Source organism: Crinia signifera, chromosome 3 (genome assembly GCF_055691185.1).
Source record: "Crinia signifera chromosome 3, ASM5569118v1, whole genome shotgun sequence".
Classification (NCBI taxonomy): Eukaryota; Metazoa; Chordata; class Amphibia; order Anura; family Myobatrachidae; genus Crinia; species Crinia signifera.
This window is the reverse complement of record NC_139219.1, coordinates 36,175,570-36,189,871: the sequence shown is the minus strand read 5'-3', so window position 1 is coordinate 36,189,871 and position 14,302 is coordinate 36,175,570. Positions and strand designations below refer to the sequence as shown.

General features: G+C 45.4%; 1 protein-coding gene across 3 annotated transcripts in view; it reads right to left on the bottom strand.

The window, feature by feature from the left end:
• Positions 1–14,302, bottom strand: part of PLCB1 (phospholipase C beta 1) — a 632,132-nt gene that overhangs the window by 64,662 nt on the left and 553,168 nt on the right. For all 3 annotated transcript variants that reach the window (XM_083175630.1, XM_083175632.1, XM_083175631.1), the window contains exons 28-30: positions 5,798–5,874; positions 5,625–5,714; positions 4,134–4,191 (exon numbers count right to left, since the gene is read on the bottom strand). In XM_083175630.1, coding sequence (XP_083031756.1) covers positions 4,134–4,191; positions 5,625–5,714; positions 5,798–5,874 — 225 coding nt within the window. The remainder of the gene's footprint in view (positions 1–4,133; positions 4,192–5,624; positions 5,715–5,797; positions 5,875–14,302) is intronic.

Genomic DNA, 14,302 nt, shown 5'->3' with positions numbered 1-14,302 from the left:
GTCCATTTATACATTATAATAACATTAAAAGCAGGAGAACCATCCTCTGTACTGGTTTTATATCACCTAAGTGGATGGGCCACAAGCAACAGATGTTGGCTTTAAGTGTATTTCTCTACTCTGGCAGAAATCCTTCCAGATCCCGCACTTAATGCATGTGAATTGGGCAGGCAGGGACCAGGCCTAGTTTAAGGGACAAATGGGCCTGAGGATGGAAATGGTTTAGGGCTTATTATGAGAAGCACTGTGTGTGTGTGTGTGTGTGGGGGGGGGGCATGGCTTGTGCAGTGTGGGCATGGCTAGTGTCACGTAATGATCTAGACCGATACAATATCAGCCCCAATGTCTCCCTATATATGTAACAGTACAAATAAAAACTATAACTATCTATAGCTCTCTCTCTCTCTCTCTATATATATATATATATACATACACAGTATACAAGGGCGTAACTACCATGGGTGCAGGGGGTGCAGCTGCTATGGGGCCCAGAGCTGAAAGGGGCCCACTTTGCCTGTCAAAGTATCATATGCTATATACATTTTTCAGCATTAGGTGATAAATAGGGGCCCTTAAATACTTTTGCTATGGGGCCCACATGTATCTAGTTACGCCACTGACAGTATATATATATATATATATATATATATATATATATATATATATATATATATATATATATATATATGCAAAAAAGGTTACACAAAGCGCCACATAAAATTACTAGTAATCCCAGTTGAAGTAGGCTTAGAGTTACTGTAATTGCACCAAAGTCCAATTACATCCCAGCTGCAACCTTTCTTGAATGAGGGACCTCTGGGATCCACAGAGGAAAATCTAGGCAACAAAAGAAAGAAAGGTGTGCTCCATAGTGCATTAAAAGCGTTTTTTAATGAGGGTATAACAGCATCCCAGGTACATCACAATAAAGCCTCGTACCAAGTAAGGGGGTAAGTAACGGAGGGTATTTATTGCACTTTGTCACTCACTTGTACACTCACTTATTGTTTATCCTGACGACGGGGGAGACCCCGAAACGTTGATGTAAAGGATTAAAGCCTGTCCTACTTTCACCACTACATTGAAAGTCCCTGAGAGCCCATTCTTTCCTTCCCATATATATATATTTCTATCTTCAAACAGAAAACCATCATGCAGAGTTTTAAAAGAGGTAGAAACCTCAAGGACATCTTGATGAAAACAAATATTTCAGCAAAGGACCCTCCCACTTTGTTTAACATCCAAAAGAAAAAACCGGGATGTTACCGGTGCCCATCATGTACCACGAGTAACTCGATGGAACCAGGGACAGAATTTAAACACCCACAAACTGGGAAAAAGTTTTAAATCAGACACGTACTGGGATGTAAATCCCAATTTATCGTGTATATCATCATATGTCCTTGCGGAAAATACTATGTCGGACAAACCATCAGGACCTTCCGCGAGCGGATGGCACTCCACCGGTCTGCGATCAATGCCTGCCTAAAAGGCGAGGACATTGACCAGCCGGTGGCCCGACATTTCAAAGAATGTGGCCACACTCTCGCCAGTTTGAAATGCAAGATTATAGACCACATCCCCCCCCTAAGTAGAGGTGGCAACAGGCGTAAGCTGCTAACCTAGAGGAAGTCTGAATGGATATTCAGACTGAATTCCCTGAAACCTGCGGGCATAAATGAAAAAATAGACTGGAATGTCTTTATTTAAATTTTAATGTGATATTTGTCCTAAACTGCTGAAATTTGTTATGATAACATCCATTATTGATTCAAAATGTTCACATAATGTGTATACAAGGTCCAAATAATGCTGAGCTAGACTATGAAAATCAAATACATAGTTTTTTGCATGTTCTAACCATTGACTGATTTACCCCATACATCCAGAAGTGACAGGCTTGCTTTTAGCGCACTCTGTCCAATAATTAGCCCAGCAAGGGCTAATATTTTAAACTTTATATATTCACCTACAGGCTAAACATCAGACACAGCCTGATCACAGTTCGTTTTGTATGAGCACGTTTTGACACATATCCAACAATGTTATGTTGGTCTTAATTACAGCTGACTACACAGAGACCTGACGCGCCCAGCAGGAGAAGCGTCCGGGAGTTGCTAGGAGATGGAGACGGAGGAGTCCGGTGCCGTCACCGGCACTTCCAGAGGTCCGACTGCGGGACGCTGAGGGAAACTGCATGCTTTCACTACCTCACAGATTAGCTATTTAAGGTAAGAAAGTCTTTGCTTTCTTTTGGTCACCAGCACAGCACTACTTGCACTTTATGGTACTAGTCTTGAGGAAAAGACCTGTTGGTCTTGAAACGTCGACCATGATGTATCTGACACTATATGGAATAAAATCTGTTTAAACTTTGTCTGAGACCGTGGAGTGCCGCTTTTTCCTATCTGGACCCTGCCAGGCCAGGAGGTATCGAGACTATATATAGGTTATTGTCCTGAAGACGAGCCACAGGCTCGAAACGCCGTTGGCAGACACAGTAAAAGTTACTGTTTTCACCAAGTGCCAGGAGTGACGTTCTTCTTTCTTATCGATATATATATGACTAAATACTCCTCCCCTCTGAGGTGAAGTACCCCAGTGACCACTAGAGGCCACTGGACAGACCAAATTGCTCCTTAACTGAAAGTGAAAGCAAAATGATCTGTTTCAAATTTTCTGGACAGAGGGAGCTGTGAAGACAGGAATTAGAAGTAGGAGCAGATAGGGACTAAAGCCATCTTTTTGACAGGCTTTTAGGCAGTAGAAATATCATTTAATATTTAGGATTTATGGCCGAACGTGTGGCCAGGTGTTGGCTGGTGATCATTATGCTGTAATGGGCCTTTTTTTATTTGGGGGCCTGAAGCTCCATCTACCCCCTTGGTAATCTGGCATTGAAGCTTGACGGTGGCTATAAACCTACAATGCCTCATTTTGTCCAAGGCTTTTGTGTGGTAGAGGTCTAGGCCAAAGGGAATGTAACTGGTTCTGTGAAACGTCATCATGGCTACGCCCTTGTGGCGCAATGCTACATGTTGTGGCACCACGACTGGATTTCCCTTACCCGGAACCGGTATCCAGATGTTAGGTGGACAATCATTAGCTGAACACCATATGATCAATATGAGGTCGACATTTCAAAAGGTCAACAGATGAAAGGTTGACGCAATTTTTTTCTACATATTTCCCAAATTTTGCTTGATTTACTATCCATGTGGTTGAGTGGGAATACTTCCTGCCTGAAGTATGGTGACTGAAGCGAGCCTGCCAGGGTACATGTTTCCACTGGCCGTGGTCACATGTGATGAAACATTCAAAATGTCACCTCAAAAAAACTTAAACCCCACCCCCACCCCATAACTTGTTTCGACCATTTCTGTGTTGACAATGTCATGTTGAGGTTTTGACCCCCATCGACCTCTTGTGCTCTGTGCTGTGCTTACCTAGTGGTGAACGGCGGTATTTATACAGGTGAATAAAACTTTATGTAAAAACTCACTGACAATACTCTCTGTACATTTATAAATGCTTAATAGACCCGAAGCGCTGCCTGTTCCAGTTTTCGGTGTGCCCGTCCATTCATCAAGTGACTGTCAATGCTCTCCTCCATAGGGATCTTTGCTCGCTAGATTTAATTTAGATCAAGCTGCGTTCACCATCTGGCAATTGCACTGTACCAAAGGCAGCCATAACGCGGCATGTGTCACATTGCCTTAGCCAGCTGATCCCATGTCTGTGTCACCGTACTAAGAGGATAATGGATAATGGTTCTGATGAGCAATGATACATCATTTATCAAATGTAAGACACAGTATGCTAATGTACCAGGCACACATGCAAGGATCTTCTGTTTCATTTTATCTGTACGTACTAGCGCCGATCAACCGGCACGGTTCCTGTTCCTGGCGGATTCGATTTTTACCCCATCATTTACATCTATGTGTCTCCCATGACCCCTATTATTTTTCCACTATCTAATGTTTTAAAGTCATTACCCAGATGAAACATAGCTGCGGCAATTATGCAACACAAGGGAAAATAATACGTCTGGCACGGATCATTGGCAACACATTTATGGCTAAGTGGAACATAGATGTTCTATACAAATACAGTGTAATCCAATATCATACCCTTTTAATGTACTGCACAACTTCCTGTATGTAGGATCTGATCATTTCTGTCTTCTCCCTATGGAAAAACACAAATGAGATTTCTCACTGAATGTGATGGCAACGCAAGTCTGAGCATTGCTCTGCTTATACGGATTTTACATTTATTTATACTGTATACAGTAGTATCATCATACTGTGTCGTTATTTACAATCAGGAACAAACAGAGAAATAAAACCCATGATTGAACTTGTGGGATGTGAGCCCAGGTACAAAAATATAATTTCAACCCCCTCCTCAACCCCAACCAAAGTTCACAATATGCAACACGGGAGTGGGTAACGGGGGGAGGCAGAGTATGACAGGGAAAAACAGTGGGTGACAGGGGTAGCAGTGAGCCCCTTAATCATCAGGGGCCCCGGTGCAATGTACCTGTTGCTCCAATGGTAGTTCTGGCTGGGCATTAACAGACAGGAAGGTAAAACCAATTTAATAATCTATAGAATAATCAGAGATTGACACATGAGGTTATGGCCCTCACATCGCATATTGGTCACCAGAGACCAATACAAAGGTGCCTTACAGGATAAGTATTGTTTGGTTGAGGGTCTCAGTAGGTTGTCTGAATGCAGAAAGAAATCTCATACATGTACATTTTGCGTGACCTGTGTGGAGAATACTTGCCTACTTTTTAGGACCCCTCTTACTGGGAGGAGCCCAGAGAGGAGATGCTGCAGGCAACTTCAGAAGATGGGGACCAGACAATTAGCAGTAAAATGGCGCGATCTGTGGGTCTGCGAAGTGGAGGGGTGAAATTATACAATTCAATGCCCCAAACTGGAGCTACAACTCCAGATGTGGTCTCTACATCCTACTTGCTTCAAGCGGATGGGTTGCAAGAGATTTTTCTACCCTTTCGAGGAGCTGGGAACTACCCAAATTGTCAGGAGTCTCCTACAACTTCATGGATAGAGTAGTCAAGTATGGTGTGATTGGCCTGTTTGGTGGATACTGGGTTAAGATGTGCATTTAAAAAGTGCTAAAGCCTCAACAAATAGCCACATGCATTGCACAATGGATCTTAGCTGCGATCATTTTTCATCTTTTTCGCACCGCTGAAAAATAAACCCATCACCTTGCAAACTGACGGCTTATGGTACTTGTACCTCTTTGTGCAACTGTGTCACACATCTGTTGAAAAAATCTTCCTCCCACTATGTTTTGTTATAAATGTGACTTTGTACATGATATACCAATTTCTTTGTGACAAAAAGTTACAACATACAGACTGTGCTACCAACTGTAGGTCAGATTATCAGCAACCAATCAGTGGATAGGTATCACAGGAGCTCCAGATTCTGTTGTGGAAGATACAACCCTTACAATGGGTGTATAATATTAAATACGTCTTGTGGCAGGGTCAGCATACATGAGATGAATGTAAACTATCGGACCAGGTGTTATATTATATATAAACATAATATAAGGAGCATATGATGAAGCAGACTTACTCTTCCATTTGACTTTTATCTTTTGACTTTGTTTCTGTGACTTTCTCTTGTCTCTTCTTGTCCATCTTCTTCTTTAACTCCTTCTTTTCCCTGAAGAATACCAGGCAGAGTAAGGTGAAACGCGTAATTATAGCACAGAGCCATCAATGTTGTACAGACAGAAAAATCATTACTTTTCACAGGTTTCCTTGAGTTTTTTCAGCTGGTTGTTCTGGCATTCCTCTGCCACATCAGTCAGCTTCTGGATTAGCTGGGATACAGAGACACATATGTAAATTAATTAACAGTAAATATGATTAGAGTTCTATAGGCTTACTGTGACATTTGTTTAGGTGACTAGACAATGATGGTGAATTATGACCAAAGAGCATAGATGTAGCTTTTTATCTGATACTTATTCTTGAAAGCAATCTGATCCCTTAGTGAGAACTATTTTGGCACTGTCCACTATGGACAATTGCACAATTTATCACAATCTGGAGGTGTTACTTTGACCCCTATGACTATGACCCCCATATTAAAGCAACATACTGGATGTTGCCACCTGCATCTTATTTATATCAGATAGGAAAAGAAGATTAAGCCAAATTGGTCATTTAATAATTGTACAATATTCAGACAGTTACAGCAATTCACTTTGGAAAATTTGCAACTTCCTGATGTGTCCCATGCAAACACTGTGCGCTCTCATTTCAGGAGATGGGAATAGACATGCCGACAAATGTAAAAATGTAATTGTACCAGTGGCAGGCCAGTATACATGGCATTGTACAAGTACCCACCATTGCGGCACATATCCCAGTGGCTATTATATGGTTCTGTAGGACACATAATGCACCCTCTGCTGGTACACACGGCACTGTACAAGTACCCACCATTACAGCACATATCCCAGTGGCCATTATATGGTTCTGTAGGACACATAATGCACCTGCTGCTGGTATACACGGCACTGTACAAGTACCCACCATTACGGCACATATCCCAGTGGCCATTATACGGTTCTGTAGGACACATAACGCACCTGCTGCTGGTACACACGGCACTGTACAAGTACCCACCATTGCGGCACATATCCCAGTGGCTATTATATGGTTCTGTAGGACACATAATGCACCCGCTGCTGGTACACACGGCACTGTACAAGTACCCACCATTACGGCACATATCCCAGTGGCCATTATATGGTTCTGTAGGACACATAATGCACCTGCTGCTGGTATACATGGCACTGTACAAGTACCCACCATTACGGGTACTTGTGCTTCGGGGGTCCCCTTGATTTTATGAAACCAGCACCAGACTCAAGGTCCGGCGCTGGTTCCCAAAATACGGGGGACAAAGTGACTAGGGGTCCCCCGTATTTTAAGAACCAGCACCGGACACAACCAGCCAGCAGGCTAATGCCACAGCCGGGGGGAGACTTTTTATACAAGTCCCCCCGGCCAAAGCATTAACCCCCTGGCTGGTCAGCATGGGCAGGGGTCCTGGGGAAGTGGGGACCCCCCCAATGAAGGGGTCCCCCCCCTCCAGGACTTACCAGCCCATGCTGATAGTCCGGGGCTGTCCTCCATGCCCCTGGGCTGTGGGCATGGAGCTGATGCTTTGTGTAAAAAAAAGAATGTCAACTATTGTTTTACACTGGCGAACTATCAGTCCCAGCAAGCCTACCCCGCATGCTGGGACTTGGGGAACCACAAGTCCCAGCATGCGGGGCATTAAAGTGCCCGCTGGCACTTGTAGTTCTGCAGTGTAAAAAATAGTGCACAAAATCACACTGACACCCTGAAAAATAAAACTTTAATACACACAAAACACACTGATACTTACCTACCTTGAGCCCGTAGGTCGGTCCCTGGATCCTGGATTCGTCCTCCGGGGCTCCAGGGCAGAAGAGTCCGGTTCCGGGGCCTTGGTCCTGGTTCCGGGGCTGGTCCTGGGGTTCCGGGGCTCCTGGCGTGAAGAATCCGGGGTCCGGGATCCGTGGTAGTCCAGAGGGGTACCTAAGTAGGAAAATCCAACTCACCTGCTCCCCGGCGGCGACCTCCGGTGACAGCGCTGCTCCCGACTGGTACCCGGCTTCAAGGAGTTGGTCCGGCGCTGAGATGTTGCTCCCTCGACGTCTCTGAACAGAATGATTTCTCGGCCAATCAGGAGCCGAGAAAGTCGGCTCCTGATTGGCCAGAAATCATTCTGAATATAGACGCCGACGGAGTAACATCTCTGCTCTGGATGCGCTGAGATGTTACTCCGTCGGCGTCTATATTCAGAATGATTTCTGGCCAATCAGGAGCCGACTTTCTCGGCTTCTGATTGGCCGAGAAATCATTCTGTTCAGAGACGTCGAGGGAGCAACATCTCAGCGCCGGACCAACTCCTTGAAGCCGGGTACCAGTCGGGAGCAGCGCTGTCACCGGAGGTCGCCGCCGGGGAGCAGGTGAGTTGGATTTTCCTCCTTAGGTACCCCTCTGGACTACCACGGATCCCGGACCCCGGATTCTTCACGCCAGGAGCCCCGGAACCCCAGGACCAGCCCCGGAACCAGGACCAAGGCCCCGGAACCGGACTCTTCTGCCCTGGAGCCCCGGAGGACGAATCCAGGATCCAGGGACCGACCTACGGGCTCAAGGTAGGTAAGTATCAGTGTGTTTTGTGTGTATTAAAGTTTTATTTTTCAGGGTGTCAGTGTGATTTTGTGCACTATTTTTTACACTGCAGAACTACAAGTGCCAGCGGGCACTTTAATGCCCCGCATGCTGGGACTTGTGGTTCCCCAAGTCCCAGCATGCGGGGTAGGCTTGCTGGGACTGATAGTTCGCCAGTGTAAAACAATAGTTGACATTCTTTTTTTTACACAAAGCATCAGCTCCATGCCCACAGCCCAGGGGCATGGAGGACAGCCCCGGACTATCAGCATGGGCTGGTAAGTCCTGGAGGGGGGGGACCCCTTCATTGGGGGGGTCCCCACTTCCCCAGGACCCCTGCCCATGCTGACCAGCCAGGGGGTTAATGCTTTGGCCGGGGGGACTTGTATAAAAAGTCTCCCCCCGGCTGTGGCATTAGCCTGCTGGCTGGTTGTGTCCGGTGCTGGTTCTTAAAATACGGGGGACCCCTAGTCACTTTGTCCCCCGTATTTTGGGAACCAGCGCCGGACCTTGAGTCTGGTGCTGGTTTCATAAAATCAAGGGGACCCCTATTTGTCGGGGACCCTGATTTTATGTCACCAGCACCGGCTCAGTGAGCCCGGGGCTGGTTATACTCGGGCGGGGACCCCGCGCTCGTTTTTTTTTTAATTTAACCATTTATTTTATTTTTTACAGCAGAACCCTGCACGGAACATTGCGATCTGTGCAGGGTTCTGCCTAATTCGCCTAACAGACCCAGGTCTGAAATAAGTGCGAAAATTAGTCACTTAAATAATGCGATGTGCAAATGCGCATAGCATTAAATAAGCGACTTGTATACTTTTCTGTGCGCAAACATCTGGATGCGATAAAAATGCGAATTAATCTCGCATTTTTATTCACCAGACATTTACGCACAAAATATGCGATTTCAGCCCCTGTGCGCATCCCATTAAATCTGCGATTTAATGGGAAAATGCGATAGCGCCATTTTGTGGTCTAATTACCGCAAAATAGCGCTAATCGCATATCATAGAATGTCACCCATAGAATGTACAGGTGAAACTGTCAACATGACTTTGGGTCGACAGGTCACAAAGTCGACATGGATTTTTTCACTGTTTTTCTGACCCGACATGTGCCGACAGGCGGTATTTCATGCCCTGCCATCCACCAGGGCGTGGTGGGAGAATTGCGAGCGATGCAAGGGGTTGCGGTTCACTTCCAACTGTGTCCATGTCGACTGTGTCAACATTCGTGTAAAAAAATTGTGAAAAAACCCATGTCATGTTGACAGTTTCACCTGTACATTCTATATGTCAGTATTTTGACCTTGTCTGGATTTTAAATGTCGGGATTTTGTCCTTGTCGGTATTATGACCCTGTCGGGATTTTGACCCTGTCGGGATTTTGACTGTCGGGATTTTGACTGTCGGGATTTCATACCGATTCCGTAAGGAAACCTGTAAAATCTTGGCAGACGGATAGTTTAACATCCAATGATGAGGCCTTGTACTGTAGCTTTATATGGGTCTCCTTAGTAACTTTGCATCATAGTGAAATATTATGTCACTGGTTTAAAATAAATATAAGTTTAGACTAATTTCTACTACTGTCCACACCAGTCACACGCACCCCAACATTGGAGGTCTCTAAAATGGGATGCAATTAACATGCTGGTGGTTGAAAACCTGACGATCAAATTGCCAACAGTGGCACCGCGATGGTCAGAATCCCTACAGTACGTACTAGGGTAAGGCACTAGGAGGGTGGACTAGGTTAGGCTGCAGGGGGAACGGATGTGGTGGGGTAGATTTAGGTAATAACAGCAGATGAGCGGCTGGGGCAGCAATGACGCTGGAGCGCGCATCAGCTACCACCTACTTTCGAGCTGAAAATCACCCAGTGTGTATGGGCCTTTACGAGCAGGGCCCTCTTACCTTTTTGTCTGTCTGTTAATACCCAATCTATTTTTTATTAGTGTTTTTCATCCCAATTCTAAAGCAGTGTGGAATATGCCAGTGCAATACAAATAAATATAAAAAATGTTTCTTTTGCAAACACTTGTGTCAGCCCAGAAACTGTGTAAGTCATTGGTGTACATTTACTTAGATGGGAGTTCTATTTTAAAGGTGTTACTAACTTACTATGGGCAACCAATCAGATTCTATTATCTTCTAGATGATGCTAAATAAATGAGAAGTAGGTTCTGATTGGTTGCCAATAGAACTCCTATTTTAGTAAATTTACTCCTTAAACTTAAGGTTACTGCATAGTACCGACCAACTTAAACCACTGCATGTGTTTGACAATGTACCTTGTGTTTTCTGCTTTTATTTTAGATACAGACCTACACGAATACAAGATTTCTAAATACTGTAGTATGCATATGGAAATTCTTCAATTGAGTAATACGTTAAATAAGATAATAATTAGCCCACAGCTGAAATGAATGCAAACCATAATTGCATATTGTATTTTGTAAGAGAAAAATCTCTCTAGCCTTGAACAATGAGCAATTCATCAATGAAATACCTACTACAAGAACAGTTGGCTCATCCGTGTGTGAAGAAGATTTAATTGTGAGCAAATATTAATTTAAATGGAGCCCTGGGGGATACCGTAATTGTACCTTAGTCCAAGTACATTGCTGAAACACTGAGGAATATGAAACAGCACAAGAATGGTAATTGGCTTAAAATAGGTAAATCCACTGAGGAAAGTGTGGAGAGCTTTTTTAGGTAAGAAATATACGGCCTACACACATGCCGATATTAAGGCATTTTCTAAGCGATTTTGCTTAGTTTGGCAAAGTCGCTTAGCAAATGCCCTCACATCGGTGTATGTGTGGGGGCTATATCGGTATCCGTGCGCGTCCCCGCGCGTCTTTATCGCTGGCCGAGATTGATGGACAGTGTCCATCAATCTCGGCATCGGCAGTGTTCTCCCACCGGAGAACACTGGCGCTGTCTGCTCGCTTAGCACACAGAGCTGACAGCTCGCTCTGTGTGTGGGCTGTCAGCTCTGTGTGCTAGGCGATAGCGGCGCAGCACAGCCCGACCTAGCATAGCTAGGTAGCCCTGCACACATCGCAATGTGTGTAGGGCCCATAAGTCTCATCTTCTAATGAAGTGAGTGCTCAGAGTATACTTAATCATTTGCTTTCCGCTTATCTTATCTTATCTAAGGCCTGGTGAAGTGTTCCCTGGGAAAATACTGCAATATAATGGTGGCACTTTAACCTTTTGAAGCGCAGATGAACTAACCCTTGGAGAGCAATAAAGTAGAGAGAGATAAACTGTCAATCATCTCTTAGCAAACACAATCTGTAATGGCAGACAGATGGGTAGATTGCCTGGTAATTTCTTCTCACTTTAGCACTCTCCACATATTAGTACATAAAACATAATGCTTGATGTTTAAAGATTATTGGAATGTTCTGTATGCACTAATTTAGGCACTCTCTTTATACTGTATGTACAGATGTGTCCACATCCATCTATCCTCCATTCGATACATGACGAGTTATAAATAATGTGTGAGCTCTGTATGACTATTATGCTGGGAGTCTTATTTGAAAAACAATGCAACTAATTTGCAAATCTGCTGATTAAAGTGATATGCAGCATGCCTATATTCTGTGTGTGACTGCCACTGTATCCGCATACTGTACAAAATTCTACACGACACTGTATTCCTGGGTAGCACTGAAATGTATGCAAATGCAGAGGCAGTCACACACAGAATATAGGCATGCTGCATATCATTTTAATCAGCAGAAGCTGCCATTGTGAAGCAGTCTTGCAAATAAGACAGATTTTAATGGAAAAACCCCCCACAAATGTGCTACTAGGGATTCGGTATGAAATGCCGGCGGTCGAAATACCGACGCCAGAATCCCGACCGCTGAAATGCCGACAAGGGGGGGCCGTGGATCACACTATTTTATTCTCCCTCTATGGGTGTCGTGGACACCCATAGAAGGACAAAGTGCCAGCATTGTGGTGGTCGGGATTCCGGCGTCGGGATTTCGTCTGTCGGGATTCCAACCGCCGGCATTGACCGCATCCTGCTACTAGAAGGGTTGTTTAACACAAAGGAGGCTAGATTTATGTGGAAACATCTGTAAACCATAAATAGATTTTATTTTCCTAATACACTGGAGTTTGGATGTATGTGATCTATAGTCATGTTATTAACCCCTTGGGAGGTATGCCCATCACCATTGCCCCGCTTCCCCAGCCGCCAGGCAGTTTACAGTAGTGACGTAGGCGGCAGGCTCGGATAGTCGCGCCCATGGGAATGCCAGCGTTTCATGGGAGTTCCCATGTAAATGCTGGGCGTTCCCATGGTAATCGGGCCGTGTAGGGACGTCAGTGCTGGGCAGCTTACATCACTGGATGTCGGCTGCCGGCCCACTTCCTCCCGAGGGTGCACGCAAATCTAAGTGACCTGAGAGTCTCTTAGATATGTGTGCATGTTCCACATCATTCCATGTTAGATATACATTCGCAGGCACTGGGAGCAAACACACGGTGCTAAGGGGGGCGTACCACCATTCTCAGGGCGGGTTCTGGTTGACTCGCAAGGGTGCGAATTCGCATCCCAGCAAATCAACCAAAATAATCCCCAATGTTTCAGGGATTAAAAACAATGAGACATGTATTTTGACAGTAATTGCGGGATGTACCCTCAAAGACAGCAGTTTTCAGGGGATACCTGCAAAATATCATAAGATCTTCTAATTGTACTATGGATATCTCTTATATCTGCCACAGTCTATCTATCTTTGGCAGCAGAATAAGCCCTCATAGATTTCTATGGTGGCTGCTCGGCTGTCATATTTTCAAAGCTCCGGAATCAGTAGTACAGTGGGGTCATAAAAGAGGTGTGAAATGATTGTGGGGGAGATTCTCTAAGAATCTCCGCCCCCCTTCACCGCCCATCGCATATTTAATTATCGCATATGTTGTAACATATGCGATAATTAAGGCAAAGGACAGCTCTTGCGTTAAGAACTGTCCTTTGCGGTGAGAGTCGCCGGGTCCCAGCAGGTCCCGGCGGCTCCCCCCTCCCGCACACACCCGGCGCTGCTGCGCCGGGCTCTCCTCCTCCCTGCACCCGGAAGAGGATCAGTGCAGGGAGGAGGTCACAGGTCCGGGCAGCACAGCTCTGTGCTGCCCGAAACAGGTGAGGGGGCGATGAGGGGCGGCGGGGGGTCGGCGCGTGGCGGCGGAGGGTTGCGATAGAAGCCCATTGGCTTTTATGGGGCATCGCCAGATTTTTCTGGCGATGCCCCCCGCCGCGGTAACCCTGCGGGGGAAGCTTACAGCATCCCAAAATGCGGTAAAAACCCAGATAACGGGGTTTTTACCGCATTTTTAGCTTAGAGAATCTCCCCCTGTGTCACGTCCTTACTGCCCATTTAAATGCCTACATATCACAGGGATGGGCTCCTCAGTGCCGCTGAGAGTGTGAGGGTAGGCTTGGGTACTGGGTGGCATGACTAAATTATTGAGGTGTGGCCACACCCCCTAAAAAAACCTGTTAAACAAAATACAGGGCCTGATTCTAATCTGCTCGTTAAACTGCGAAGCTTGCATCGTACCAAGCATTTGTGAAACCCCCCCCCCTGCCACCGTATCCCCTCACAACAATGAAATGCTGGTCGCTCCCATGCCCCATCGCTGCCACCGCCCCCGGTGCAGCACAGAGGTACTGTATCCGGAGTGAAAGAACATATTTCACCTGTCTCTCTCACATCTGAAACCCATAGACTACCCTGGGGGTTGACACATCACTGCCCTCAAAGACAAAGGGATTTATGTACTAAGCCACGGAGAAACATAATGTAGACAGAAATAAAGTACCAGTCAGTCAGCTCCTAACTGTCACATTGCAGGCTGGGTTTGAAAATTGGCCATTGGGGGCTTATTGGTTAGTGCATACACCCATGGTTCTTCATACAAGTCCTCATCCAATTTTATTTTTATATAAACTTTATACAACAATTTAGTGGTGGACGCCATGGTACCAGTCGTCATTCATCCTTGC